The sequence below is a fragment of the Anomalospiza imberbis genome, chromosome 6 (assembly GCF_031753505.1).
Source record: "Anomalospiza imberbis isolate Cuckoo-Finch-1a 21T00152 chromosome 6, ASM3175350v1, whole genome shotgun sequence".
Lineage (NCBI taxonomy): Eukaryota > Metazoa > Chordata > Aves > Passeriformes > Viduidae > Anomalospiza > Anomalospiza imberbis.
Window position 1 is genome coordinate 39,229,626 of NC_089686.1, and position 25,239 is coordinate 39,254,864.

The 25,239-nt window shown below is 38.6% G+C and overlaps 1 protein-coding gene across 1 annotated transcript in view; it reads left to right on the plus strand.

Moving 5' to 3' along the window:
• CSTPP1 (centriolar satellite-associated tubulin polyglutamylase complex regulator 1) overlaps positions 1-25,239 on the plus strand; it is a 78,235-nt gene that overhangs the window by 13,051 nt on the left and 39,945 nt on the right. The window contains exon 3 of the mRNA XM_068193672.1: positions 11,544-11,674. Coding sequence (XP_068049773.1) covers positions 11,544-11,674 — 131 coding nt within the window. The remainder of the gene's footprint in view (positions 1-11,543; positions 11,675-25,239) is intronic.

Consider the following 25,239-nt stretch of genomic DNA (forward strand, 5'->3'; position numbering starts at 1 on the left):
AAGGATAGTGTAAGCTCTTCAAGACAGAAATGATATTGTACTGCATGTACTTTACAGCACCTAGCATTGTAGAATGTTGACTCTGTACTTTGTACCATTACAGTACAAACAGCAAAAACAGTAGTGAGAAGGTCCTTAGGGCTTTGACAAGTTGTGCCAAATTCCCTTTCTGAGAGATGAAGCCATTCATTAGAATTTCTCAGTACAACTGTTTGGGGGAGGGGCATTGGTTGTTGGGGTTTTTTAGTGTTAGTTCTTTGTGTTTTGGGCAAATCAGTAGTATTTGTGAGGTATTAATACTTTTAGGATATTACCTAAAATACTGATATTCTCTCTGATATAATCATCTGAGCAATTGCAAAAAAACCCACAACATTTCTTGTATTCTTCAATTACTGTCCTGATTCCTACACGTTCTTGTGCTATGGAGAGAAAAAGATAAAATTATGCCACTCAATGCAAGACTGCACTCAGCCATGTGATCGGTATCAAGCTGCTGCTGTCAATGACCTCACTGTGCAGCCCTTTGGGCTGAAAATCTCAGCTGGGATAATGTGCTTGATGGTTCCTGACAGGCTTTTACTTGGGATTCCTTGACCCTTAGGGCACTGTGTGTAAGTCTGCTGTCTGCCTCTCCTTTGCTCTTCAGTTATCAGTGGAAAGAGAGTGAATAAATGAACTCAGACACAGCACTTGTGCCAGAAGCTCCAAGGAGGTGTTGCAGCTAATGCAAATAAGTTGCTGTGAAAAAAACATTTTGAAAGTGTCTCTCTACAGACTACATGGATTTACAGGACTGAATTTGTTGATAAATCTTTCTGGGGAACCTACAGTAGTTGCATATTTCTCCGCTAAGAGTGTTGCTAATGGACACAAAGCCTTTCTGTTAGTCCCTTTGTTGCCTTCCAGTCTCACCTCTACAGAGAAGCATTGTCAGAAGGGCAGACTCTCTTTCTTGTAATTGAATTTCTCCAGCCCACCTTAAAAATGGGATTTCAATACCTCCTGCCCACTGTGTATGGGGTATGTGTTTTGTATGAGAGCTATGGAAGATCTGGGGATTGTGGATAACTCTATTTATGACTTAAATTATGTGAATTTTGTCTGGAACCTGTATATCTGTCACCCAATGTTTTTATAATAGAATAGCTTTATGGCAGAAACAGCATTGGGATTTTGATATGACAGCCAGTATCTATGAACTCCTTATTTTCCCAGAGTTGTTTCTCTGTAACAAACATTACAACAAGTCCTAACCTGACAAATATGCTGATTGGGATAACTGCTGTTGAGTAAACAGGTGGAAAAAATGCATATATTAATCTCAATAACACACTTAATTCCCACTGTAATTTGTATATGTTGCCAATATATTGGAAAATGTAGTATTTTCTTACCTTATTCTTGAGAATCTTACAGATGAGTGGATATTCAGATGTGTCCCTTGCAAAGAAATACAGGGGGGATGAAAAGGTAAAAATATTTTTGGTAAACAGGATTATCTTGGAAGAACTATAGCAAAGCAATAACAGAATAGAACTTAAAACATTTACCATTGATGCTCATGTTCTTACTCCATGTAAGAAACTTCTCATACTGTTTTGGTGACAAAAGAATCTGCAAGATTTGCCAGAGCATATGAATGTTAATACTTGATAACAGCATCTTGTCAGCACAGGGTAGTTATCCATTATATGTCTGCACTTATATACTGACTTGACTTGCACTGTGCTTTTGCTCTTTGAAGAGAGGTAATCACAATTTCCACGTGCAGTGTGATCCGATTATGATGCTCCTAGTACAGATTCACAGGAGTATCAGTGTAGTCTTTGCCCACTCTTTCCTATTGCTTCACATCATGGAAATGACATATTTATGTGTGGTCTTTTTCAGAATAGCCGCAGCAGGAGTTGGCTGACTACTTTATGGAGACCTTATGTAATTGGGTATATTTTATTTTTTCTTACAGCCTTGAAGGTTGAAATGCAACACATCTGCCATGAAATTGAGCTTCCTTTAGGTTAAAGCCAACTGCATACAGGCGGTGTGGATAGCTAATATAACTGGAAAGAAATTTCCCAAAAGCCAGAGTCCAGGAATGTGGCAAATGGTACAAGCATCAAGACAATATATATCTGAGTTAACTTTGTGCCTTTTCTCTGTGCTAGAGTTGAATTTACTATACTCTCTCTAGCTTTGGTTTTTAACTCTAGTAAAACTCTCATTTATGCTTCCAATTTTTTATTGCTTTTCATCAGAGTTGCTGATATTACTAGTACAAATTTGGAGAAGTATATGATCCCATCTGGGAGTTAATATCAGGCTTTTGTGACTTGAAATGTATGAATTTATAAAGGCTGGGGGATGAACAGATTGAGAGCAGCCCTGCCAAGAAGGCCTTGGGTATACTGGGGGATGAGAGACTGGACACGAGCTGGCAGTGTGCATTACACCCTTCCCAGGATGTCACACAGTCTTCTGTTTAGTCTTACTTCCTCCATCAGTCTGCTTTCTTTTTTTTTTTTTTTCTTTATTTTTTTTTAATATATCTGTGATATCGGCTGATTCCTGCCCTGTTCTTACATTTCTTATCATGCATATCTGTTGTGGTTTTGTTTCTATCCTTGCAGAAGTGAAAGAGCCCTCAAGTCAGAATTGGGGAGCTCTGGAAATCTTATATTGTCCATCTTCCACTGAGAAAAGAGTCCATCTTCCACTGTAGTAGAGTTTGATGTGATGCAAATTAGATATTCAATGCTGATGTAACTGTTTGATAAACAACTTTCTCCGTCATTTTGGAAAATTGCTCAGTTGTGCTTGCTGAGTCACTCTTGGAATATATAGGAAAAGATGAGAAACATAAATAGTGATATATGCACCACAGATGTAGTGGGACCACTTACAGGCTTTTGCATACGATCTGCAATGTGTATATAAAGCAGTAATCTCACCTCATGCTTGGTCATATGCTTGAAAGATTGGATTTCCTGCAGTTTCTCTAAGTGTTTTGAAGAAAACTGTTTTGGTAATGTGAAATTGGGAACTGGAATTCAGTAGAAATGCACACGAGAATAGCAACTTTGGAAAAACATAGCAGTGTAGAAAGTTTGGTACACGTCTTTTTTCCCATATTATATGTGGGAGTTTTAAAATTATTCTTAAGAATAAAAGACATAGTTTTATAATTTTTTGTTAGTAATATTTTCTTTTTAACATACTATTTCCTCCAATAAAGCTTTTGATGTCTCAAGCAGTACCACTGTTGGATACATGGTGACTTCATGAATAACAGTACCTCTCTCTGAATTACTAACTCACATGGTATAGTTCTGTTTTAATGAAGCACTTGGCATGGGTGTAGGCTACTTCATGTATATAGGAGATCAGTTTTAGAATTCTTGGCTTACATCTGTCTAAACCTATTAGGCTTCCTATTAAATTGGAGTCAAGTAGTGTAAGTTTAAGGAACACTTTTTTTTCCCCCAGAAATATCTTTAAGGAAAGATGGATCAGAAGTTGGGGTTTAGTTTTTTTTTGGGGGGTTTTTTTGGGTTTTTTTGGGTTTTTTTTTTGTTGATTTGGGATTTTCCCCCAGTTTTGTGTTGTTAGAAGGACTTTTGTGTTTATTCTTAGGCTGCAAAATGTTGAGGCATCACAGAAAAACTTGAAGAACATTTCTAATTGCTGTGCTAAGAATAAATATGTTCCCTAAGAATATATGTGTTCCCTTCCTTATCCTTTACAGGATAAAATCCCTTAATTATATCTGTATCTCCATGAATATCAAACACCAAAAGTCTTGCAAGTCTGAAAAATGCATTTTTAAAACGTGGTTTATCTTCCTTTTCTTTAAAAACAAAACTAAACAATAGCAAAAAAAGCAAAAAGTCTAGTTTTTAGAAATCTAATTGTCTTCAGAGAACCTGAGATTTTCTATGCAGTGCTGTGTTGAAACTATACAGATCCAAGAATACATTAGCTTTAGTGAGTTGCAATAACCACGTCCTGCAAATTTAATGTTATTGTGTATTTTCAAGTGAATTAAACAAACTGTAGCTGGTCAACACTGTAGCCAAGCAGTTGTAGTGACCACAATGTGGTTTAGCTAAGCAATCTCCAAATGCAGACTTAGCATTAATGTCAAATGATGTAACTTCATCTATATTAAGGAATTTTGGCAAGGTTCATTTTGTTGCCATGATGAAAATATTGGAAGCCACTCAGTCTTTGATGTGCTCTAGTTCTTGCCAAAGCAACTGAATAGGTGAGAGAATACAAGTTGTAAATATTTCTTCTGAAATTCTCCAGTCAAAGGAAGGCTGAAATGAGCAAATACGGAATCCGCTTGCATGGCACCGGTATCAAATCTCTTTGGAACAGGTATTCAGTTATATTTCAGTATTTCATGCATCATCACAGTCATAACATGATTGGGCTGCTACCTTTTAAAATAACTAAAAGTCTAGTTTATAAAACATGGAACTGTCTTACAACAGGAGAATTCATGCAGAATGGAGCAAGCAGGCCCTTACTTGTACTTACACTTTGGCCTCAGCTTTCTGAGAAGTCAGTTTGCCTTTACATGGCATTTTACTTTGATCTCAGGAGTTCAAGATGGGTGCAGTTCCTAAATAATTTTCAAATCCATACTCCTCATTTGGTGGACATTTATGCTTTGGTATCAAAATCCATCTCCAGCCGATGTCAATTCCATAGCTCCTTTGGAATTGTTACACAAGAGGAAATCAGAATGCTACCTTGTGTGGCTTTAATAGTGTTTTTCATCTTTGTGCCATCTTCTCACCCTTGCCACAGGTTCATGGTATTGGTTTCTGTGGCATCTTGAAGCTAGTGAATGAATTCTACAACACAACAAGAGAGGACAGAAATACTCATTAGTTAATAAAGGAAGTCGAAGAATAGAGATCATGGCTGTATGGTAATGAAGCTAACAGAAAGACTTGCATCTCCCATATCCTCAGAATATAGAGTTATAGAGCAGTTCTGAAAGAATTTTTTCTTGCCCCAAAATGTCAAGTTGGACTAGTTTGAACAAATACTAAATAGATTAGCTGGAGAGTTATCAGTTTTTCTTGTGTAGCTATCATTCTAGTTTGGTTTATTATTTATGTATTTAGTTTAGGTTTTGGCAGAAAAAAGCGGGGTTTTTTTGAGGGAAGCTGGGTAGCAACTTGCAGTCATCTCTATAAAAGCTAGTTATAATGGTGTTCATGCAGCTGTTCCTGTGGTGTGCAACTTACAGAGTTTCCTACTGTAAAAACTGAATCTCTGTTTATACCAGCAAGAGCTCTCCAGACTCACTGAAACACCATGTAGTCTGAAATTGCACCTGATCAGATTGAAAGAGCTGGTCATGGGTGATTGATGCTTATCTGTGAAGGCTTCTTTACTTTTCCCTTAAGCACCTTGGAGGGCTTCTGTAGGGCTATTTGTGGTCTTTCATTGTATGCCCTTTCCCATCTTCCTGAATACTAGGCTTCCCAGCTCATAATTCTAAGAAGAAGCTTTATTTCACAGTAGAAAGGGGCCCCAATATGTGGCCTATTATATCCATATCAGCTTGCTTACCCTTTTCAAACAGCTATTGTGTTTTAATAGGGCCCTGCCTGGCAGGGGGAGTCCTTAATTCCTGCTATGTAAGAATGGTCAGCTTGAGTTACAGCAAACTGCAGGATGCTGCTCTGATCAAAAGGCCTCTGTTTTTAAAGATTCCCACGTCCCCACCCCTCCCCATTTGCCTTAATTTTTTTTCTTTTTTTAAATCCTGGGCTACTTATTCAACACAGTACGGTCATTTTAGCTTGGGATTTGCAAGCCTTGAGGTGTTAAATTACTGACCTAGCAAATGAAAAATTAAGGGAGAGGGACTCTAAAAAAGATAAAGGCTTTCTGGGCAATAACAAGCAAGCACAGCAACTCCTTTAATCCGTTCTTTCTCCAGAATCTCTAAACTGGTCTCAGAGGGCTTGATTTGCTACAAAGCAACATAAGAAAGCTTGTTCACTGCCTACTCTGAGCTGTGTCACAGGTGCTGTAGTTCATTTCCTTCATCCCAGTACATGGGATAATCTTTGTACCACCTGTATTAAGTCTGCCATGAATACAGAGATTCCTAGGCTAAATCAAGAACTCTGGAAACACATAGTTAAAATTTGTGTCACTCCTTTCCCCCTTTTCACACCCTCCAGCTGAAGTAAACGTGAGTGCATGAGACAGAAAGGATCTCAAAAGATCCAGTCTCTGTGTTTGCAGTGTTATATCACCCAATCTTGCCAAAATTTTTTATGTTAATGATTTCCTATCTGCCTAGTTGTTAAAAAACCCAACTATGTTCCCTTAAAACCAGTCATCAGGACTAACTTCTTAGCATCTGTTTTGTCTTAACGCATTTCCAAGGGAATGCCTAAAAAGCACTTCTAATTTCTTTAGAGGAAGATGGTGGTTTCCTTGAGGCTGACCTCGGTGTCCCAAGTTCTAAGATTTGTGGAATTTAAAAAAGCAGTTGAAACAGTGGCTTTGAATTGGGGAATGCTCATGGTCCTACACTACCTTCCAAAGGAGATAGCTAAAAAAGCAGTCCAGTGATTAATCTGAATATTGCAAATATTGTAGTACACTTAAACCAAGAGGTGAAGAATAAGATGATCTTAAATTACACTCATACAGCAGTAATTTAATCACTACAACAGTGATTTTTTTTTTACCCAGTTATGCCTCCAGTTTTAATTGTTCCCTCTCTGGGTTCCTTCTAGGCAAGGTAAACCTCACTTTACTATCTCAGAGCATAGCCTTGAGCTAAGTGCAGTTGGTCATTTGGGGATGCTTTATTGTGGTGGATGAGTTATTTAAGAATAGAAACGGCCTGTTTTATAAAGCCTTTTGTATTTCAGTATTTTCTATTGCTAGAGGTAGTTCTTTGTTACCCATTGTAGCATAGTCTCTAATCCTAATACTCCTGGTTATCCCTACTTACTGTATGTTAGTTCACACAATAAAGCAATCTTGGACCTCTGGGTTCCTTTCAGATGGAGTTCAACTGAAAGATGTACTCCTTCTGCAAATGAGCATTCAGTCAATGGGACTAGATTAGAAGTAGTCCAGAACATGTGTCAAGAAAAAACAAATCCTGGGATGCCTGTAATATTGACATCAAATCCTCCACACTGTTTTTCTCTGCACACCTCTCGGTCAGTCTAAACATAGCCTCTGACAGCAACTTTGCATTTGAGACTACCTTATTTTTGCTTGAGACACTCAACTGTTTTAATGACTTAGACACTTGTATAGCTGGCAAGAGAAGGGTGTGGGGGGTGGGGTGTGTGTGTGTGTGTGTGTAAGTGGTTCATGTTCAAGAAGCCTTCAAAATTTTTTCTTCATCATGCTCTTGATAGAAAGTGCAAGAAGTAATGCTGTCAATTAAGGAAAAATGGTCATTGTTTCTTGTTTTCCATTTAGTAGAGGAGGGGTCATATGAGCTTGTTGAGCTCTTTGCATGGTAACCAAAGGTGGCACCTGCTAGGGGGACAGCAGGGTCCTGGCAAGCTCTTCCATCCTTCTCGAGGACTTGGGACTCTGCATTGTGCATATTTGGCTTTGCTTGAGTTCAGCAGCCAGAGGCTAACTGCTATAATGGGTTTCAATTGAGATGTTACCATAGCATCCAGGGACTTTTACAATCTATTTAGAAGTCCAAAGGTTTGAAAAGAGTGCTTGAAAGTTCCTGGACTCTGGCAGGTTGCCAAAATGTAAATACACAAAAGACAAAGCCTTATGAAAGCTACTCTGTTCAGAGAAGCAGCACCTGAGTGCTAGAATTCCCAGCACAGCCATTTTTGGTATCTAGGGCTGTTTTATCACAGTCTCCTCCCAAATCTTTTTTCTTTCCCTCACGTGTATGTGCCATCCCACAAGAATAGCCTGGCTGTGCTGTGAGATGCAGCCCTATCAGCAGTGGTGTTGCAGGAGACTGTTCTGGGTTTGGCTGCTCTGGGGCACAGGAAGGAAAGGAGTGAGAAAGCATCCTGAAGCCCCTACTGTAAGAATTTCTTTAGATATCCCCATCAACTGAGAACCTTGCTTTATTCTTCTCTTGTCTTTCTTCAGGATTTTCTCACAAGTGAATGGAAAGAGCTGTTTTGTTAACAGAGTATCCAGTTGCCTAACAATTCTTCTGTGAAATTTGAGTGCTCACAAAAAACTGGTGTTAACTAATGAACATTCAATTCAATTTGTAGTCTTGGTTTCAGCAAGACAAATAAAATCACATCATTAGTAACAGTTGTTACTCTTCTAATTTGCCTACTCTATTTACTGGTAATGTAGAGGACTGAAACAATCATTAGGTTTGCAATAGGAGGCTTGGAGGCTAGCACAGTTGTTGAAAGCTTTCTTCTGGAAGGAATCTCTTGCAGATGGCTGCACTTTAAATGCCTAAAAGGGGAAAAAAAAGAAGTTAACCAGAGAAGTGAAAAAAATATTTTCCCTGCTTCTGGGTTCTCAGACCCATTTCTAAATGATTGAGGACAAAGTAATAACTTGTTGAGGTACTCTGTTTTTTTCCTAAGTCTTTCTTCTTCAAATGTGCTGAAAAGCTCTAGCCACTTAACTTTGCTAACAGTATGAGCTGTTCAGTGAGAGGAGGACAGATAGAAGGAAGACTAAGACTAAGCAATCCTAAGGGAAGAATCTCAGCAGCTGTTCAACTTGCTGAGAATGATTGAGCTTAATGGTTTTGTTCCTTTATTGCTGATATCTTGCTTAAGCTATTCCTCTGAGTGCAGCTTATTTCTTTTTCTGTATTCAAAAGGAATTGGAAAAAAAATCTGTTTGCATGTATAAAAATCAAGATAAGGTGTTGGTCATATGCTCTACCTACTTTGGAATACCTGTAACAACTTTGGGTTGTCATAATTTTTCTTTCTTCTAGAAATGTTTACGTGTAAGATTGCCACATTATTGGTAACTTCATCTCTGGGCAGCTGTTATAAAAAAGGTGGCCAAGTTATTTTGGTACTGGCCATCTACCCGTGATATAGGAATTTCAACTTAAATAGTTTACTCAAAATATATAGTGTTCCTGTCCCTTGTAGTGATCTTGACCCTGTCTGAGAATAGATTTGTCATTGGGCTGCTTGCTGGATAGCTCCATCATGGGCTGGCTCCTTTGAGCTGTACTTTTACTACTTATAAAAAGGAACGTATAAAGTAGGGCGACTGAAATGTAGCATCTTAACTGGGATAAAATTCTGACTCCCAGGCTTGCAATCCTGAGCTTTTGGGGGAAAATCCTTCCATTGTATAGTTAAACAAAATCCTCCTTTACTCAACTAGCTGGCGGCACTTGGCTGTCAGCAGATCCAGGTGTGATGTTCCAGCATATCCACCCACTCTTTTAACTGAGTAAGCAACAAATGATATCATACCCTTCTGCCTGGTAGGTTTAAAGCCATCCCATGAAAATGCAGGTGACTAGAGCTTTTGCTTATTAGAAATAAGGAGTAATACAGTAGGGCTGTCTGCTGTGAATTAATAGTATGTTAGCTTCATGTCTGGACCTTTCTGTTATAATTGTGCCAGGATCTGCTTCAAAAATTTGCATGTTCTGTAGATGTACTGAGCAGCATCATTTGGTGCATTTAATTGTATCATTGTGCCTTCATTTTCTTTCTCTTCCAAAAGGTCTCTCTTATGTGTGTTATCTTTCTGAAAGCTGCTACCTTCTATTACACACCAAGTTTCTTCTTTTTCATCTGTATCCTTCTTTTCTTCATCAGTCTGTCAAATCATCAGTGAAACAATGCAGATCAGAAATGAAAGAAGTCATACAGGCTGTGGTTTGGGATGAGAAGATCTGAAATTCCATTTCCAGCTTTGTCACAGGCATCTTGTGGGACCTTTAGCAAGTTACTTTACCTTACTCTGAACTTGTTCACTCTAAGGCAGTGAGTGACAGCACTTTTTAATTAATACACTTTACTCACTATGATAGTCATGTAATTTTGGCATATTTTGATCCATCACATGATTTATTTATTTACTTTAATCTCCTGGGACAATGGTTGTGCTTTACGTAACATGAATAAGGTTTCATAAATATGAAATATTGTATTTGTCCATGATATTTACAGGAAGAATATTCCTGATTCTGGGATTAAAGTGTCATGAGTGTTTCTTAATCATAAGGTGATTGTACTTATTTTATTTGAGTTACATTTCCTTTTGGGTAGGGGGGCTAGAAACTGTGTTCTGTATTACCTTTCAACAGATGACAACATATTTTGTTTGCTTTCTTGCATATGTTTGAGAATCAGGATATTAAAAATGAGAAAGGGTGATTCCTTTTGTAAAAATTGAATGACTTCTTTCCACACGCACACCCACACCCAGTTGTTATATGACTTTTTACATTTTGCTCAAGTCTGTCTGGTATAATTTTCTTTCAAATGTGAGACCCTTTTCTGTATTTTGGAGGATAAAGTTATTTAAAGTCTTTATATTAAAAGAGGTGATTTAAAATTGCAAACTGAGAGGGTTCACACTGACCACTGGATTTTGTCTGTTTTGGAGATGCTGCCTATGGAGAGGATCTGCTGTGATGAAAGTAAACTTGTATCTTTCATTAATTCTCGTCTATGAGGGAGAGTTAAGCTGCTGTCCCAAGTGAATGTTTTAATGATCTCTCTGGAGTGTTTCAAAGCTTTGTCCCACTTGCATGATGCCAAGTGAAATGCACAAAGTCTGTCTTTGAGGCAGCCCTGTCATTATACCTTTTGGTAAATAGTGTTTGTATTTGCATTTCTTTTGTTCTTGTATGTTGAGCTTTACCATGCCCAAAGGAGAACCTCTTGCACTTCAGAGAAACCTTTGTAATCAAATGCTTGCTCTAAAAAGTTAGCCTAAAGTGCTTACAACTCATATTTTAGAAATTTGTACTAAAATACAAAAAGATGAGTGTCGAATTGAAGATCCATCATAATGACCAACTACTCTTTTCAAAATGCATTAGTGCAAATTGTTGTTTAGTGATGCGTCAATCAGCTTTTCATCACAACTGCAGTAAGTTTTATACATCCAATAGTCAATTTTCAGTAACCTAGAAATGATATCTTGGGGTTTCTCTTAAAGAGAATTTTTTTGTGGCTTTAAAGAAAACTGTAATGAAAACAGCAGTGAAGTTCAAAGGTACGAAGAGAAAGGGCATCTTCTGGTCAAATAAACAACAGTTACTCTTGGCAAGCCATTTTCCAATGGATTGTTTTCAAATAAGTGGGTCTTGGACACTCCTTGCTGGGATTCTTTAGAATGAATTTTACTTTCACAAACCTCTAATTCCTGTAATTAAATTTCAATGTGTGGTTTTTGCAAATAGTCTTCTCTCTAGAGAACAGATGGGTATAAACTTTGGAGATTTGGTTTCACAAAATGTAATAGGCAGTGGTTTTCTTGCTGCTGTTCTAGTTGTTCCCAGAATATTCATGTTGGTTCAGCTTTCTAACATTCTTGTTTTGACTTTCTGTCCACAGTTTTAACAGCGTGCGGCAAGGAACACACATCTTGTTCCGTGAGTTCAGCTTTGTCCAAGCCACCCCTCATAACAGGGCGTCTTTTCTTCGGACCTTCTGGAGGTGTTTCCGAACTGTGGGGAAAAATGGAGGCAAGTATTCCAGCATCTGCTGCTGTCCTGTTACCTTGACATGAAACTCATTAGCCAGGCTATTAATGCACTACAAATACTGACCCTTAAAATTGTGTTCTAATATCCTAACATTATTCATGGGGAGACAACGTCACATTTCCCTGTGGAATGGTTAAAAATGGCTCCCAGAATATAGCAGTGTAGAAGCACCTTGTTGCCAGTGCTACTTCTGTTACAGAACAGCATGTCAAGCAACAATAGGTCAGAGGGAGGACATTGTGGACCTGTGCATTGAGATGGGTAGGAAAAGAAATGTGCTGGAGGTTGGTGGCTGGGACCAAGAGAAGGTTAGAATATTGAGTGTGGAGCATGAGGGCAGGGGGTGCTGAGATTCTCAGCCAGCTGGGCTCCTGAGTGCCTTCATTAGGAGCCAGCAGGAGGCTGGGTTCATAGTGGTGTGGGGCAGTTAACACTGCCACCTGAGCAATGCCTGAATAGTTCTCCCATAGCTAGGTGATGCTGCAGAAGCCTGATGGCTGTGGAAGAGGGACTACTGACAACTATGTGACCTCTTCCCCAACCCTACCCACAAGGAAAAAGCTCCAGTGCCAAAATAAATACTTGGTACTGTGCTATCATGTCTAGCTATTCTTATATTGCACTTGGTATATTAGGTATTACAGAACTGGCCAGAGTTCAAAATAAACTCCTGTAGCTACATGCAACTAAAATTATGTTTTGTTTTACTTTTTAATTTAGTATTTTAAGCAAATACACTGAAAATTGCTGTACAAATATGAATGTTGGTGGGGTTTTTTTACTATAAGCCTCATTTTTTTCAGGCTATTCAGACTCATTTCTTCTTGCAGGAAAGACTAGAACCTTCTCTTAAATATAGATAAAACCCTGCCTTCTGGCTAAGCTTTGTAACACTTCTGCTTTTGATGAAAAGAATTTGCCAGACCATCAATAAAGACTTTTTTGACATATGCCATCTAGATCTTTTGCAATTAAGCAATCATAGTTAAACATGACAGAATCTGTAGTAAGCTGCTGAAGTAACTGGCTATGCTATCTGTAACATCTTCTTCCCAGTGAGAGGTACTTTGTTATGATATAAATAATTTACTTTAGTACAGGGATAATATTTTAAAGATTTGAGGTAAATTATATGATAGTGCAGTAAGGACATACTGTTTGGAGATCAGGTCATAGTCAGGAAAAGTAAAATGTAGACTCGTAGGACATATTTCTATGGGGGAATTAAAGATAATAGTGAAGAAGTCATCCACCAGAACTGCAGCTGTTAGTGGTAAACCATATTGAAAAATTGAGAAGAAGCTCTCTAATGCAAAGTATCCACTGCAGTACTTTCAGTGCAAGTTTTCATCAGGCTTCATTTATCCAGCACCGACCTCAACCAGATGAAGAGCACCTGGATTTGTTGAAAAGAACAGCAAAGTTTTAGCTTTGTAATATATCCTTTTTCTTTAACTTTTAGTACTTTTATGTGAGTATGGAAAAGGCCATGGAAGAAAGTGTAATCACCAAGGTACTTTGAAGAGAAAAGGTAATAAGCACAGGAACAAAAGCTCAGCTGGATGTTGCTAAGCTCTGGTTGTAGCCTAAAAGGAGTTCAGTGTATATTTTTCTAACTTTGAAGTCCAGTAGCTTCACTTTTTAGTCTGAGTAAATATTACATGTTTAACTGTATATTTATACATCTACATACATTTTCTTTTTACACCAACCAGAGACAGAAATGCATCACTCTAGGTAAATTACTGTCAATATTTTCATCCATGTAGTCCAATTTCTGTGGTTCTCTAGCCATAATTATAGACTAGAACCTCGATATTTTTCATTTCAGTTTTATTTGCTATGGAATTTTTTTTGGCTATACCTTTGTGTAAAGGAGCTCATAACATTGATAGCCACCTAAGAATTAAACTCATTCACTGAGAAGCTGAACCTGTGCGATGTGGTGGGTGAAATATGGTCATTACCACACTCAGGCATAGAGTAGACCTAGATGTTTTTTCTTAGTTGTGTTTGCATGGGAAACCTATGCTGAAGCAGACTCTTGGAAGGACCTGTGGACCCATGGAGAGAGGAGCCCATGCTGGAGTAGCTTTGCTGGCAGGACTTGTGACTCCATGGAGGGACTCAGGCTGGTGCAGTACATTCCTGAAGGATTGTACCCTGTGGAAGGGACCTACTTTGAGCAGTTTGTAATGAGCTGCAGCCCTTGGGAGAGTATTATGCTGCAGAAGTTTGTGGAGGGGTGTCTGTGGAATACCATATTGGAACTGGAGAAGAGAGCAAGGAGACCGAAATGGCAGAGACAATGTGTGACAAACTTCCTGGTCTCCCTGTGTCACTTGGGGGAAAGAAGGTGGTAAAGAAATCAGGAATGAGGTTGAGCCCAGAAAGAAGGGAGAGCTGAGTGGAAAGTTTTAAGATTTGGTTTTATTTCTTACTATCCTACTCTGATTTAATTGGTAATAAAGTCAATTTAATCTCCCCAAGTCAAGTCTGTTTTGCCTGCAACAGTAACTGGTCAGTGATCTCTCCCTGTCCTACTCTTGTCCCATGAGCATTTCATTATACTTTCTCTTGATTGTCCAGCTGAGGGGGCAGAGTGACAGAACAGCTTTGGTGGGCACCTCGTTAGGGTCAAACCACCACAAGGAGGTCAGTAAGTTATGGAGTCCTGGTAAAAAATTCTGCTTATGGTTATATACTATGCAACACAGCATGGGACAAACAACCTGCTGTTTCTGAAGTTAGTAGCAATATAGCTTGGGCTAACATAGGAACGTTGCTTTTGAGACCTGAACTAGAATTTCTGCATTTGATGCCCTGTGTCAGGTGTATGAAGTGTAATTCATCAAATGGCCGCTTTATGTCAATGGAATTTCTGTGTGCATAAAAGGATGAAAATATACCCTTTTTTTTCTACAGTATGATTCTTATCTGCCCCAGTTTTCTCTCTGGGTTTGTTTCTGGGCAGGGATTGCTTCATTCTTTGTCATTGATTTATGTCTGTGAAGAGCTATGAAAGCATCTTTTGTCTTCCTTTATCAGAAGTAGTACATTCACTAACTTCCATGTCTTCTAGGTTGTTCTTGGTTTTATTTATTTCTTTATCATAAAAGTGTTTACTGCTTTTTCCCTCTCTCTCAATTACTTTACATTTCATTCCAGATTTGAATTTCATGTTTCAGGAGTGGGTGGTGGCTTTTTCTTAATTTTCTCCATCTGTGGAGGGTATCCCTGATAAACGACATAAATACCAACCCTATGAGGATATAAGTCCACCTAATAAATAACTTACATCAAAGCTTGTACCCTGGCTGGAGGGAAGCAAGGGAGAATATTAAAGATGTAAGATGATGCAATTTCCAAGCTTATACAAACTCATAAAAGCCCCAATCTAACAAAACCCCCATCTTTTCACTTAAGAGTGTGTAATTGGAATTTTAGAAAAGTAGACAAAATCTCACAAATAAGCTAAGTGATTGCTTAATCTGGCTGATAGCTGTTCCTCCTCGATGCAGGGAAATTTACTGCTTTGTCTGTCAGTCTTGACCATGCCTTGACTTGGAATGTGCATGTCATTCACTCAAGCAGATGCATCGAGCCATGAGTTTTCAAATGGCCAATAATAGAGGAATCTGTCTGAATACAAGCAGTGCTTAAATGTAACAATCTGTGTGTGTGCAGAACCATGTATACAGTAACTGAAATGCAGTAGCATTACTGTTTCTCTTGGGAAATTGCTGTAGATGTTACTTTTCTACTTAATTCCTTATCCTTTTGAATTACTGGGAAATAGCTCTTCATGGAGAAATATAGCAGATATTATGTTATTTTTCTATGATATTAGCTCTGTTACTTGATGTGTTGCGGTTACCTTGACTTTTTAAGTCCTTGTGTTTAGAGAGTAGATTTATTTTTTTCTTTTGTCTCTGAACAGTAAGGGAAATTTACTAGCTTCAATAAATGTGATGGTAACACTTCAAAAAGTAAACAAAAAATTGTTGTTTGGGGGGATTTGTTTGTTTATTTTTGGTTAAGATGATTTCTTTTTGGTGATATGCTGCATCCATTTTCCAGGATTTTCCAGCAGTTTTAGAAACTTAGTAAGATGCAGAGTTCTATTTTCAAGTATGCATAAGCATATCTGGGATCCCATGCATTGGGAATGTGATACCTGGACTAGAAGAAAGCAGATTAATGTGATCCAGTGTCAAGAAACTGAGGTTTCTTGTTGAAAAACACTTCACAGAATTTCTTGTGATAGAATCATAGAATATGCTGAGTTGGAAGGGACCCATTATGATCACTGAATCCAGTTCCTGGCCCTGCACAGGATAACCCCAAGAATCACACCATGTGCCTGAGAGCATTTTTTAGATGCTTCTTCAACTTTGTCAGGCTGTTGCTGTTACCACTTCCCTGGGGACCCTGTTCCAGTGCCCAACCACCCTCTGGCTGAAGAACCCTTTTCCTAACATCCAGCCTAAACCTCCCTGACTCAGCTTCATGTCTTCCTCAAGTCTCGTTCCTGGTCACAAGAGAGACGAGATCAGTGCTTGCCCCTCTACTTCCCCTTGTGAGGATGCTGAAGACTACAGTGAAGTTTCCCCTCAGTGTCTTCTCCAGGCTGAAAAGAGCAAGTGACCTCAGCCACTCCTTATATGACTTTCCCTCCAGACCCTTCATCATTATTGTAGCCCTCCTTTGAACAATCTATAATAGTTTCATGCCTTTCTTATATTGTGACACCCAAAACTGCACACAGGGCTCAAGGTAAGGCCACCCCAGTGCAGAGCAGAGCGGGACAATCCCTTCCCTTGCCCGGCTGGTGCTGCTGGGCCTGATGCACCCCAGGACATGCTTGGCCTTCCTGGCTGCCAGGGCACTGCTGACTCATAATCCACTGTCAACCAGGACCCCCATGTCCCTTTCCTGTGGCACTGCCCTCCAGCCTCTTGTTGCCCAGTCTGTCCACACATCCAGGGTTGCCCCATCCCAGGTGCAGAATCAGGCACCTGCCCTTGTTAAACTTCATATGGTTGGAGAATGCCCAGCCCTCTGATTTCTCAAGGTCTCTCTGCAGGGCCTTTCTGCCCTTGAGAAAGTCGATAGCTCCACCCAGTTTAGTGTCATTGACAAACTTATTTAGTATTCCTTTGAGTCCCACATCTAAGTCATTTACGAAGATGTTGAGAACTGGGCATCAGATGGAGCCCTGTGGAACCCCACTAGCAAGAGGTCACCAGTCAGTCTGTTACCCCATTCACTATAACCCTTTGTGCCCTCCTTTTAACTTGTACCAATGATACGCAACACTCACAAAGGTGGTTAGAGGACAACTTGTGTTTGTTGAAGCATAATGATCAGTTAGTAACACATTTCCCCCAGAGGAAGGCAGAATGGCCAGAAGTCTTGTTTTCCCTCTGCTTGTGTTTAAATTGACCTCTTGGAATCTATCTGACCTGCTCTTTTGAATTGTCTGTTCCTCAGGACTCTTTAATTAAAACTGTGCTTTCTCAGTTTAAACGGCCCCTGCAGAGTTCTGCTGTGAAGCCTCATAAGGTCAACATATGCCTCTCCCAACCCCCATGGCTTTCATGTCTTGTTGGTTCTCTGTTTTTAATTAAAAAGATTTTTCCTTAAATGCTTTCCAGCCAATTAAAGAAATTTTGCACTGAGAAACTTGTTCCAGGCCTGATGTACTGAGAAGTGAACAGAAAGCTCAGTCAGAACCATTGGTACTTCTTTTCTAGAGCCCCAGATTTCTTTGGTGCTTTTCAACAACTTTTCTCTTTTTTCTTTCTTTGCACCTCCCCCACTTCCCAATTTAGAACTGCTTCCAGCAAAAATAGCTGTTGTTTGATACCTTAGATTTAGCACTGAAATGTAAAACTGCTGCAGAAAGTTATGTTGGACTATATTGCCTGAGAATCCTTTTTGCAGACACTTGCATCCCCTTCAGACAAAAGGTACTGTTACTGTTCATATTGAAATAAAATCTTAAAATATGACCAGGTTTCTTTCACACTCATCACATGGTGTGATGGCTACCTCTTTGCTTCTGCACACTTGAATTATGAAATTGGAAGCCTAGCTGTCTCTGGAGCTTGTGGAAAAGGAGGTTGACCACAACCAAGCACACAAGCTATGTCCTGAAATGAGAAGAGTGGTAAGCCTCTATGACTAATTCTACTTGAGTTTGCCAGGAAGGCTATATTCTTTACAAAAAATAAAGAAATGTCTTATCTATATAATTCATATAACTTGGACATGGAGAAGAGCTAAATGGACCACTGTTCTCCCAGCTCAGTTTTGAAAGATGCTATTTGAATGCATTTTTGCTGAGAAGATTACTTTCCTGAAGTTACAAAATCCCTTCCTTTGCTAGTATCATTCTAATGCTTCCATATGTTATTCTTTATATTAAATTACTCTGCCTTTTTTTATTCCCTCTTTTGTAAGCTTTTAGACTATCTCCATTTTTAGCTTAGCCAATCTCTGCTAAGTGAGATGTTTAGAACATTACAGTGATGATCACAGTAAATATCAGAATCTTTTTCCCTTTCCTTTTTGTTACTAAAACCAAATCAGATTTTTCTACATGTTATTGTAGGAAATATTTTATGAATCAATGAGGTCTCACAGCATGTCCTAAAGATAAGTTAGCTGTGTTTTCTGGAAATTCATTCTGCAGTGAAATAGCTTTGGCTGAAATGATTGATCTCTAACCTTACTCGCTACGGTTCCTTCACGCTACGGTTACAGCTGTTGTTATTTATGATTTATCAATGTAGCTCTGCCTGGAAGCACTCATGACTCTGGAGTATCAGGACAAAGGATTTCTGAAGCTGGGGAGAAATAAGTGGAGGATAACATTTTTGAGATGGTGAGATATATCTACAAGCCATTGTAAGTTAAAATGTCTGCATTGCATAGATCTAAAATGCATTGCAGTAATCATTTGTAGAAGTGGGTCAGTGATGGTCTCCAGCTAGTTTCTCCCTGATTTCAGTTCATGCCATTCTGTCAAGGCAGTTTGTGAAATTAAATGTAGTACACTGAAAACCCTTCTTGTCTGATCTGGTTTGGGGTTTATTTTTTGCCCCAGTATTGTATTTCCTTTTCGACTGCCTCTGAGCATACACCAGCTCTTCTTAATATTCAAATGGGTTTTTTTTTCAATCTCATATTCCAGATGTATATCTCTCTAGAATTTGTTTTGAACCAGTAAATATTTCTGTGTGTTTTCTAATGTTTTCTGGCAGTTTTGTGTCTTTTGACACTTCTTCACTGGCTGTGTCATTGGCAAATTAAATTAATATGTTCTTTACTTTTTGTCCCAGTTGAGCAAAACATTAAATAAGCAGTGATCATTGTCGCATTCTGCTAAGCAGTTATCCAAAATTCAACTGGTAATTATTATTACTATTTGCTTTGCAGTCTTCTGGCAAGTTTCCCATCCCTATGACAGCATTGCTATTCAAACCAACTGAAATGGATTTTTTAAATTAAGACATTTTTAGGTTCCAATGTAGTCTTGAACAGTTAATATTACAAATTGTGGGGATGTTCCCTGGAACAAAACTGGTTCTAGATGGTTTGATCTGGCCTGGGATTCTGAATGCTCCATGTTTCTTACATTAAATAAACTTGGTCTATCTCTTCTCTCACTTGTGACATGTCTTGAAAGATGATCTGCACACTTCCTGTGCATAGGCGATCATCTAGTAGAATGTCTATGAAGCCTTGGTTTCATTAATTAGTATGTTTTATACTATTGCTGATCTAGTCTTCAGCAGCAGAGATTCTGAAAGGGAGAGGTAGAGAAAGTAGATGAAAATCTTGTTTTATCTCAATTCCTTATACTGTGACTTTCTGCAAAAAGGTTTTATGAGAAGGGTCTGTGTGAAGCCCACATCTGCTTTCAGCCCAATGTTGGCTCTTAGTCTGCCCTGAGAGGTGAAAGTACCTAAACTGAGGAATGCATTGTCTTTTCTCTGTGAACCCTAAAGCCAACTTCTGCCCATGCTGTTGGTTTCAAGTGTGTGTCTGTGCTGTGTAATGCAATGTTTACATAGACAACTAAGCTTGGGGTTTGTGTTTCCATATGGTACAATTCAGCACTATTTCAAGATACTAGCCTGGGACCTGAAGTTGCAGAGCTATATTGCTCTCACAGCAGCCTGAGCCTAGTTGATCTGTCTGAGCAGATCAGCGGACATAAGGGGAGTGTTGTTATGGTGTGTCTGCGCTCATTTCTGTGGAATAAACTCTAATATCTCTGTGTTGAGCTGCTGTGAGCAGTGTAGATGCAGTCTGAGGAAGAAGACTGTGAAGGAGGAATGTGTGTTCAGCATGAACAGAAAAGTAAGGACTCTCCTTCACACATGTAATTAAGTCTTTGATGTAGCCTTGATACCAGGAGTTATCATTTTAAGTGAAGAGATAACTACCTTTTTGTCTAGCTGCACAAAAAATCTCTGAAGAAATAATTTTTGTGTCTTTGTCATCCCAGGTTCTTCTTCAGCTTTTCTCTCTCATGGTCTTATTATTTATAGTTTCCTACACATCACTACACATTCACTTCCTAGCTTCCCTAAATTAACTCAGCTGATTTATACAGTGTGCTCCTGACTCTACAATAGGTTCCTCTCATTGGATTGAGCAAATCTGACCTATATCTAGAAGTTTTTTTTCTGTTTGTTCATTGGGAATTTGCACAACTACAATTTCTGGCCCCCTGTTCTTCCACTTAAACTATTAGTTATACTCACAAAAGCTTTATGTTCAGTTATTTTGATAAAATAACGTTGAGAGTACCATTTATTTCTTTTGAGGAACTGATTTTCCCTTGTTGTTAAATGGACTGACTGAATTTCTGTTTCTATACCTATATTACTGAACTCTTCCAGTAAGCCTTTTCTTGTTAGGCAAGATAATTTGATCCTAGAAACTTTAAACCTTTCAGGAAGTCCCTACTTTGCACTTCATTTTGAGGCCTTGCTTCCATTCAGTATGTCCATGTTTGACTAAAGTGTGATGTTGAATTAAGTACAGAAATTCTTGCATCCTTTTAAAGTTGTCTTATCTCAGTAAACATCTTGAAGTCTAGTTTAAATCAGTATGATCATGTAAAAAGTTGTTGTATATAATGAAAAGGATTGTTGGTTTATACTTTGTTATGCCTCTTTCAAGGATCCTAGATGAGTATCAGTAGAAGTGATCTGCATGCATGATTAGTACTTTGATATGCTACTACTACTCTGTGAAATGGGGATAAGGTATTACTATGGAAAACCTGTAATCTGCAAATGAGTTATGAAATGTAGTCGGTAATATTTATAAGTTAAGCTTGATCCATTTTGAATTTGTCACAGGACATGACTGTGGTAATGTACAGTCTGTGATACCTTCCTTCATAAGCTGATGTGAGAGTGATCCTACTAAGCATGAATCTCATAACTGCTGTTGGAAAAATGGAGCTTTCTTCATCTTAGATGAAGAGATATTTAAATATCCATCACTTCTTGACCCCTTTTTTCTTTAGAGCCATATCCCATAGGATTCTTCCAAAGAGATCTCTGTAGTCATTAAAGTCTGCTCTCCTGAAATCCAGGGCTGTGGTCCTTCTAATTGCCAGGTAGTTACATTTCTGAAACTTTTATAAAATGGTTTTTCAGGTATAAAGAAAAACACCTTAGAAATGCTTCAGGCACAGGAAAAGCTTACACAGAAGTTCACACTTTCCTAGACTGCAATGTCAGCCAAAACCCAAAAATCTGTAGGATAAAAGCTTTGCTAATTCTAGTGCTCACTTGTCAAATCCTGTCTTCTCTGAGGTTTTCCTGCATTAAGGTTCAGACCCAGAAATAGCCAAAATTTACATCAGCTAATTTAATGAATTTGTACAGATTCTCCAGTAGAACTTGCGTAATATTTGTAATGCAGTAACCTGGCGTTTCTCAGTAGGAGAAACCATAGCATCAAGGGGGGCTCTAGAGTACACAGAGTACACAATAAACCTAAAGGAAGCTGAACTTTTGAGAAGAATTTTTTTTCTGTTTGGAAATGCAAGTGTGTGAGGTTCCGAAGTGTTACTAGTGTTCATTTTCATAGAGTGTAGGAAGAGATGTCAGGAAAGGCAATATTGTCCTGAATAGAATTTTAACTCTTCCCCTTTAGCTCCTTTGTGTTCTAGGACAAACTCATTGAGAACTATCTTCATCCCTTTCTCTAGTCAGCTCTTTACTTGCCCATTTTTTTATTATTTATCTCTGTTTTGATCATGTGTTTGTCAAATGTTTGTTTCCTTCCAGCTAAGGTATCTGCTTATCTGTTACCACTTTTCTCCTTACTCTTTCTGCTGGAGTTAAGGTATTGCATATTCAAAGGGCTCATCTACTCTTCAGTCAAATTTCCCTTATATAATTCCCAGAATAACTTAAACAGTTTCTGAAAAGAAGTCAAGCTGTCAGTTCTTTTTGCGTGAAGTTGTCTCTGCATTGCTTCTGATGTCAGAAACAAAGCTTTTTCTTTATTTCCTCTTTCTCATCCCCATTCCCCATGCTGCTATTAGGTGTTTCTTCATTCTGCTGGCAGAGGCAGAAGGACAGGTGTGCTGTGCAAAGTTACAATGCAAAGCAAATGCTAGTTAACATGATTAAGGTAGTGAACAGATAATATTGCAGCTTATTCCTGAAGGAATTTAATTTTTTCTCTCTACTTTGATTGGAAACTTCCCTTTACAAACCCTTGAAATGACTGAGCAAGTGTAAGTATCCTTAAGGTGCTGAGAAGTGTTTCATGTCTTTCTTCTGTGATGGACAGGACCTCAAATGTGATGTCTTAATTTCAGCATCATGATTATTGATAACACTTTTTTGTACCTACTCTCTAAGGATCTCCAGGTATTTTACAGATGTTAAGGATTGAAGCTTCCCAAAATTCTTGACAATACTGTCTTCACTTAACAGTTCCGGAAAGTGAGACAGGGAAATGAAGTAATTAGCTGAAGTTCACATAGAGTTCAAGGTGTTTGGCCTTTTGATATATTATTTTGGTTTCATATACTAAAGTTTATTTTTACAGATACAGGGACTGTTTTACTGTGAAACAAGTAGGAAAACACACACATGTTAGTATGAAGCAACATTGTCTACATAAATTGTTTGTAAGAATCTGCCATCTTTTTTGTTTTTTGAATGTTTTGAGAGTACACGTCTTACTCAGAATAGTAGATAACTGTGCATGAGCTGTGTGGGATGATGCAGGATGTATTTGTAGTTGTATTCAAGTTTGATGTTACAGCCCCCTTTGCTACATGCTTTTCTTAACAAAGACTTTAAAACAAGATAGAAATCAGTTTAATTACCATATGACATCAAGTTCATCATCTCTGTTGTAGAACCACATGCTCAGTATTATTTTCCTGACAATTCTTTGCTCCTCAGGAGGGGAAGGTTATTTCATGTGTGTGCAATACCTGTCTGAAAGTGTGTACCCTGTCTGAAAGTGTCTTGGCTCATAAGCAGTCTGGTGCTTAGCTGGTAGCTGTATCACTTAGAAAGCCAGTCTTGGTGTACAGAAGTTGCTGGCTTCTACAGTAAAATTGGCAAGAGATTATCCCTGTTGAAGAAGCTCAAAATAGAAACTACTTTATATGCTGAAGTATATTCTTTATTCATCTTCCCTTATTGTAAATTCAGACTATTTTCCTTTTACACAGAGGTTGCGGTCTTTTGTTGTTTTTGCTTAGCTTCAAAGTACTAGCTAGTAGAGTCTTGTTCAAGCATGTTGTTCTTCAAGGGACTGACCACCTTATAAAATAGGAGACAATTCTTTCCCCTTAGGTCCAGCCTACTAGGCAAGTCTCATACAAAGTCTAGTGAAAGATTTCTTAAATGTATCTGTTCTGTGAAGGGCCATCTTCTGAATTCTTTCATTTAAAAGAGTAAAACAACAAAGCTTAGAACCTGATCTGCCTATGTCATGTCTTGCTATTTATCTGGAAAAACAGGTTTAAAAGCTGAACTCTGGGTCTCAAACCCAGAAAAGTGGGATTTTGGCATTTGCTTTGAAGAGGCTGCTCCATGGGAAAGTTGAGTATGTGCATGGTGTAGCTAAAGCCAAAACTAAAGAATACCTGCTGGAGCTTGTCCCTTGTTGCAGGTTGTGTCCATCATGTCTTGTCCTGTGAGTATACAAGTTTGATGCCCAAACTTGAAATCTAATGCACTTCTTTGGTAGTCAGCAGAGAGTGTCTGATCCATAGGGTCATTTTGAATAGTTCTGATGGGCTTCTGGTCACTATCCTTCTCCTGTTGTTTACACTAGGAGTTTAGGTAGAGCAGCCTTTTCATTGAGACTTTAAGTTCAGAGCTTGAGGAGAGACAACATAAAATTTACATTTCACTCTGCATTTCAAACATTTTCTGTTTTCTGGATCAGTACGTTAAACCCTTAACAAAATGTGTCTTTTTAATGATGCTGTGTTAATTTATTCTGGTACTCACTATTCTTGAATAAATAATCATGAGTAAAGTTCATGAATGCATTTTAGAAAAGTTTTTTATTCCATGATGCTTTTCGTCCCTTAGAAATCTTCTCCAGCTTTTGTATCTAAAAAGTATCCCCTAAGCAAAGCAAAGGGAAGTGAATACTGTACTAAATCTTACTAGACTAGAGGAGTTAAGAAACAAATCAATGGTCAATGAAATCGAATTTGTAATCTCTTTAAGTATTTCCTTTGAACCCCAGCTAAGATATCTTGCAGAACTAATAATAAAGAAAAAATGTTTAGTAAAATGTTCTTTATCTGTTTCTTGGTAAGTAAACATTGCTAGCTTTAGCAGATTGTGTTGGGTTGACCCAAACTGGATGCCAAGGCACCAGACTGCTTTCTCACTTACCCTCCTTAGCTGGAGAATGAAGAGAAAAATATAACTAAAGGCTTGCAGGTCAAGATGAGAATGGGGAGAGATCACTCACCAGTTACTGTCACAGGCAAAACTGACACGATTTGTGGAAATTAATTGAATTTATTACCAATTAAATCAAGAGTAGGATAAAGAGAAAACCAGATCTTAAAAACACCTTCCAGCAAGCCCTCCTTTTTTCCTAGGCTCATCCGCACTCTGGATTTTTGTACCTCCTTGCCCTGCCAGAGCTACAGGGGTATCTCTGCTCTGGTGTCTGGAGCACTCCTTGTGCACTGACCTTTGTGTGAGAGCTGTTTCTCTCACACAGTCTCACTTCTCTCTCCAGCTGCAGTTTGGGGTTTTTTATCCCTTCTTAAATATGTTATCCCAGAGGCACTACCACGGTCACTGACCGGCTCAGCCTTGGCCAGTGATGTGTTGATCTTGGTTCAGGCTGGCACTGGCTCTGTCACACCTGGGGGTGAAGCTTCTTAAATCTTCTCACACAAACTGTCTCTGCATCTTCACCCAAGACCAAAACCTTGCCACACTAATCCAATACACAGATGCCGCAAATAAACAGGCTTACTAAGGGAATCAGTTTTTAAAAACATTATACAGCTA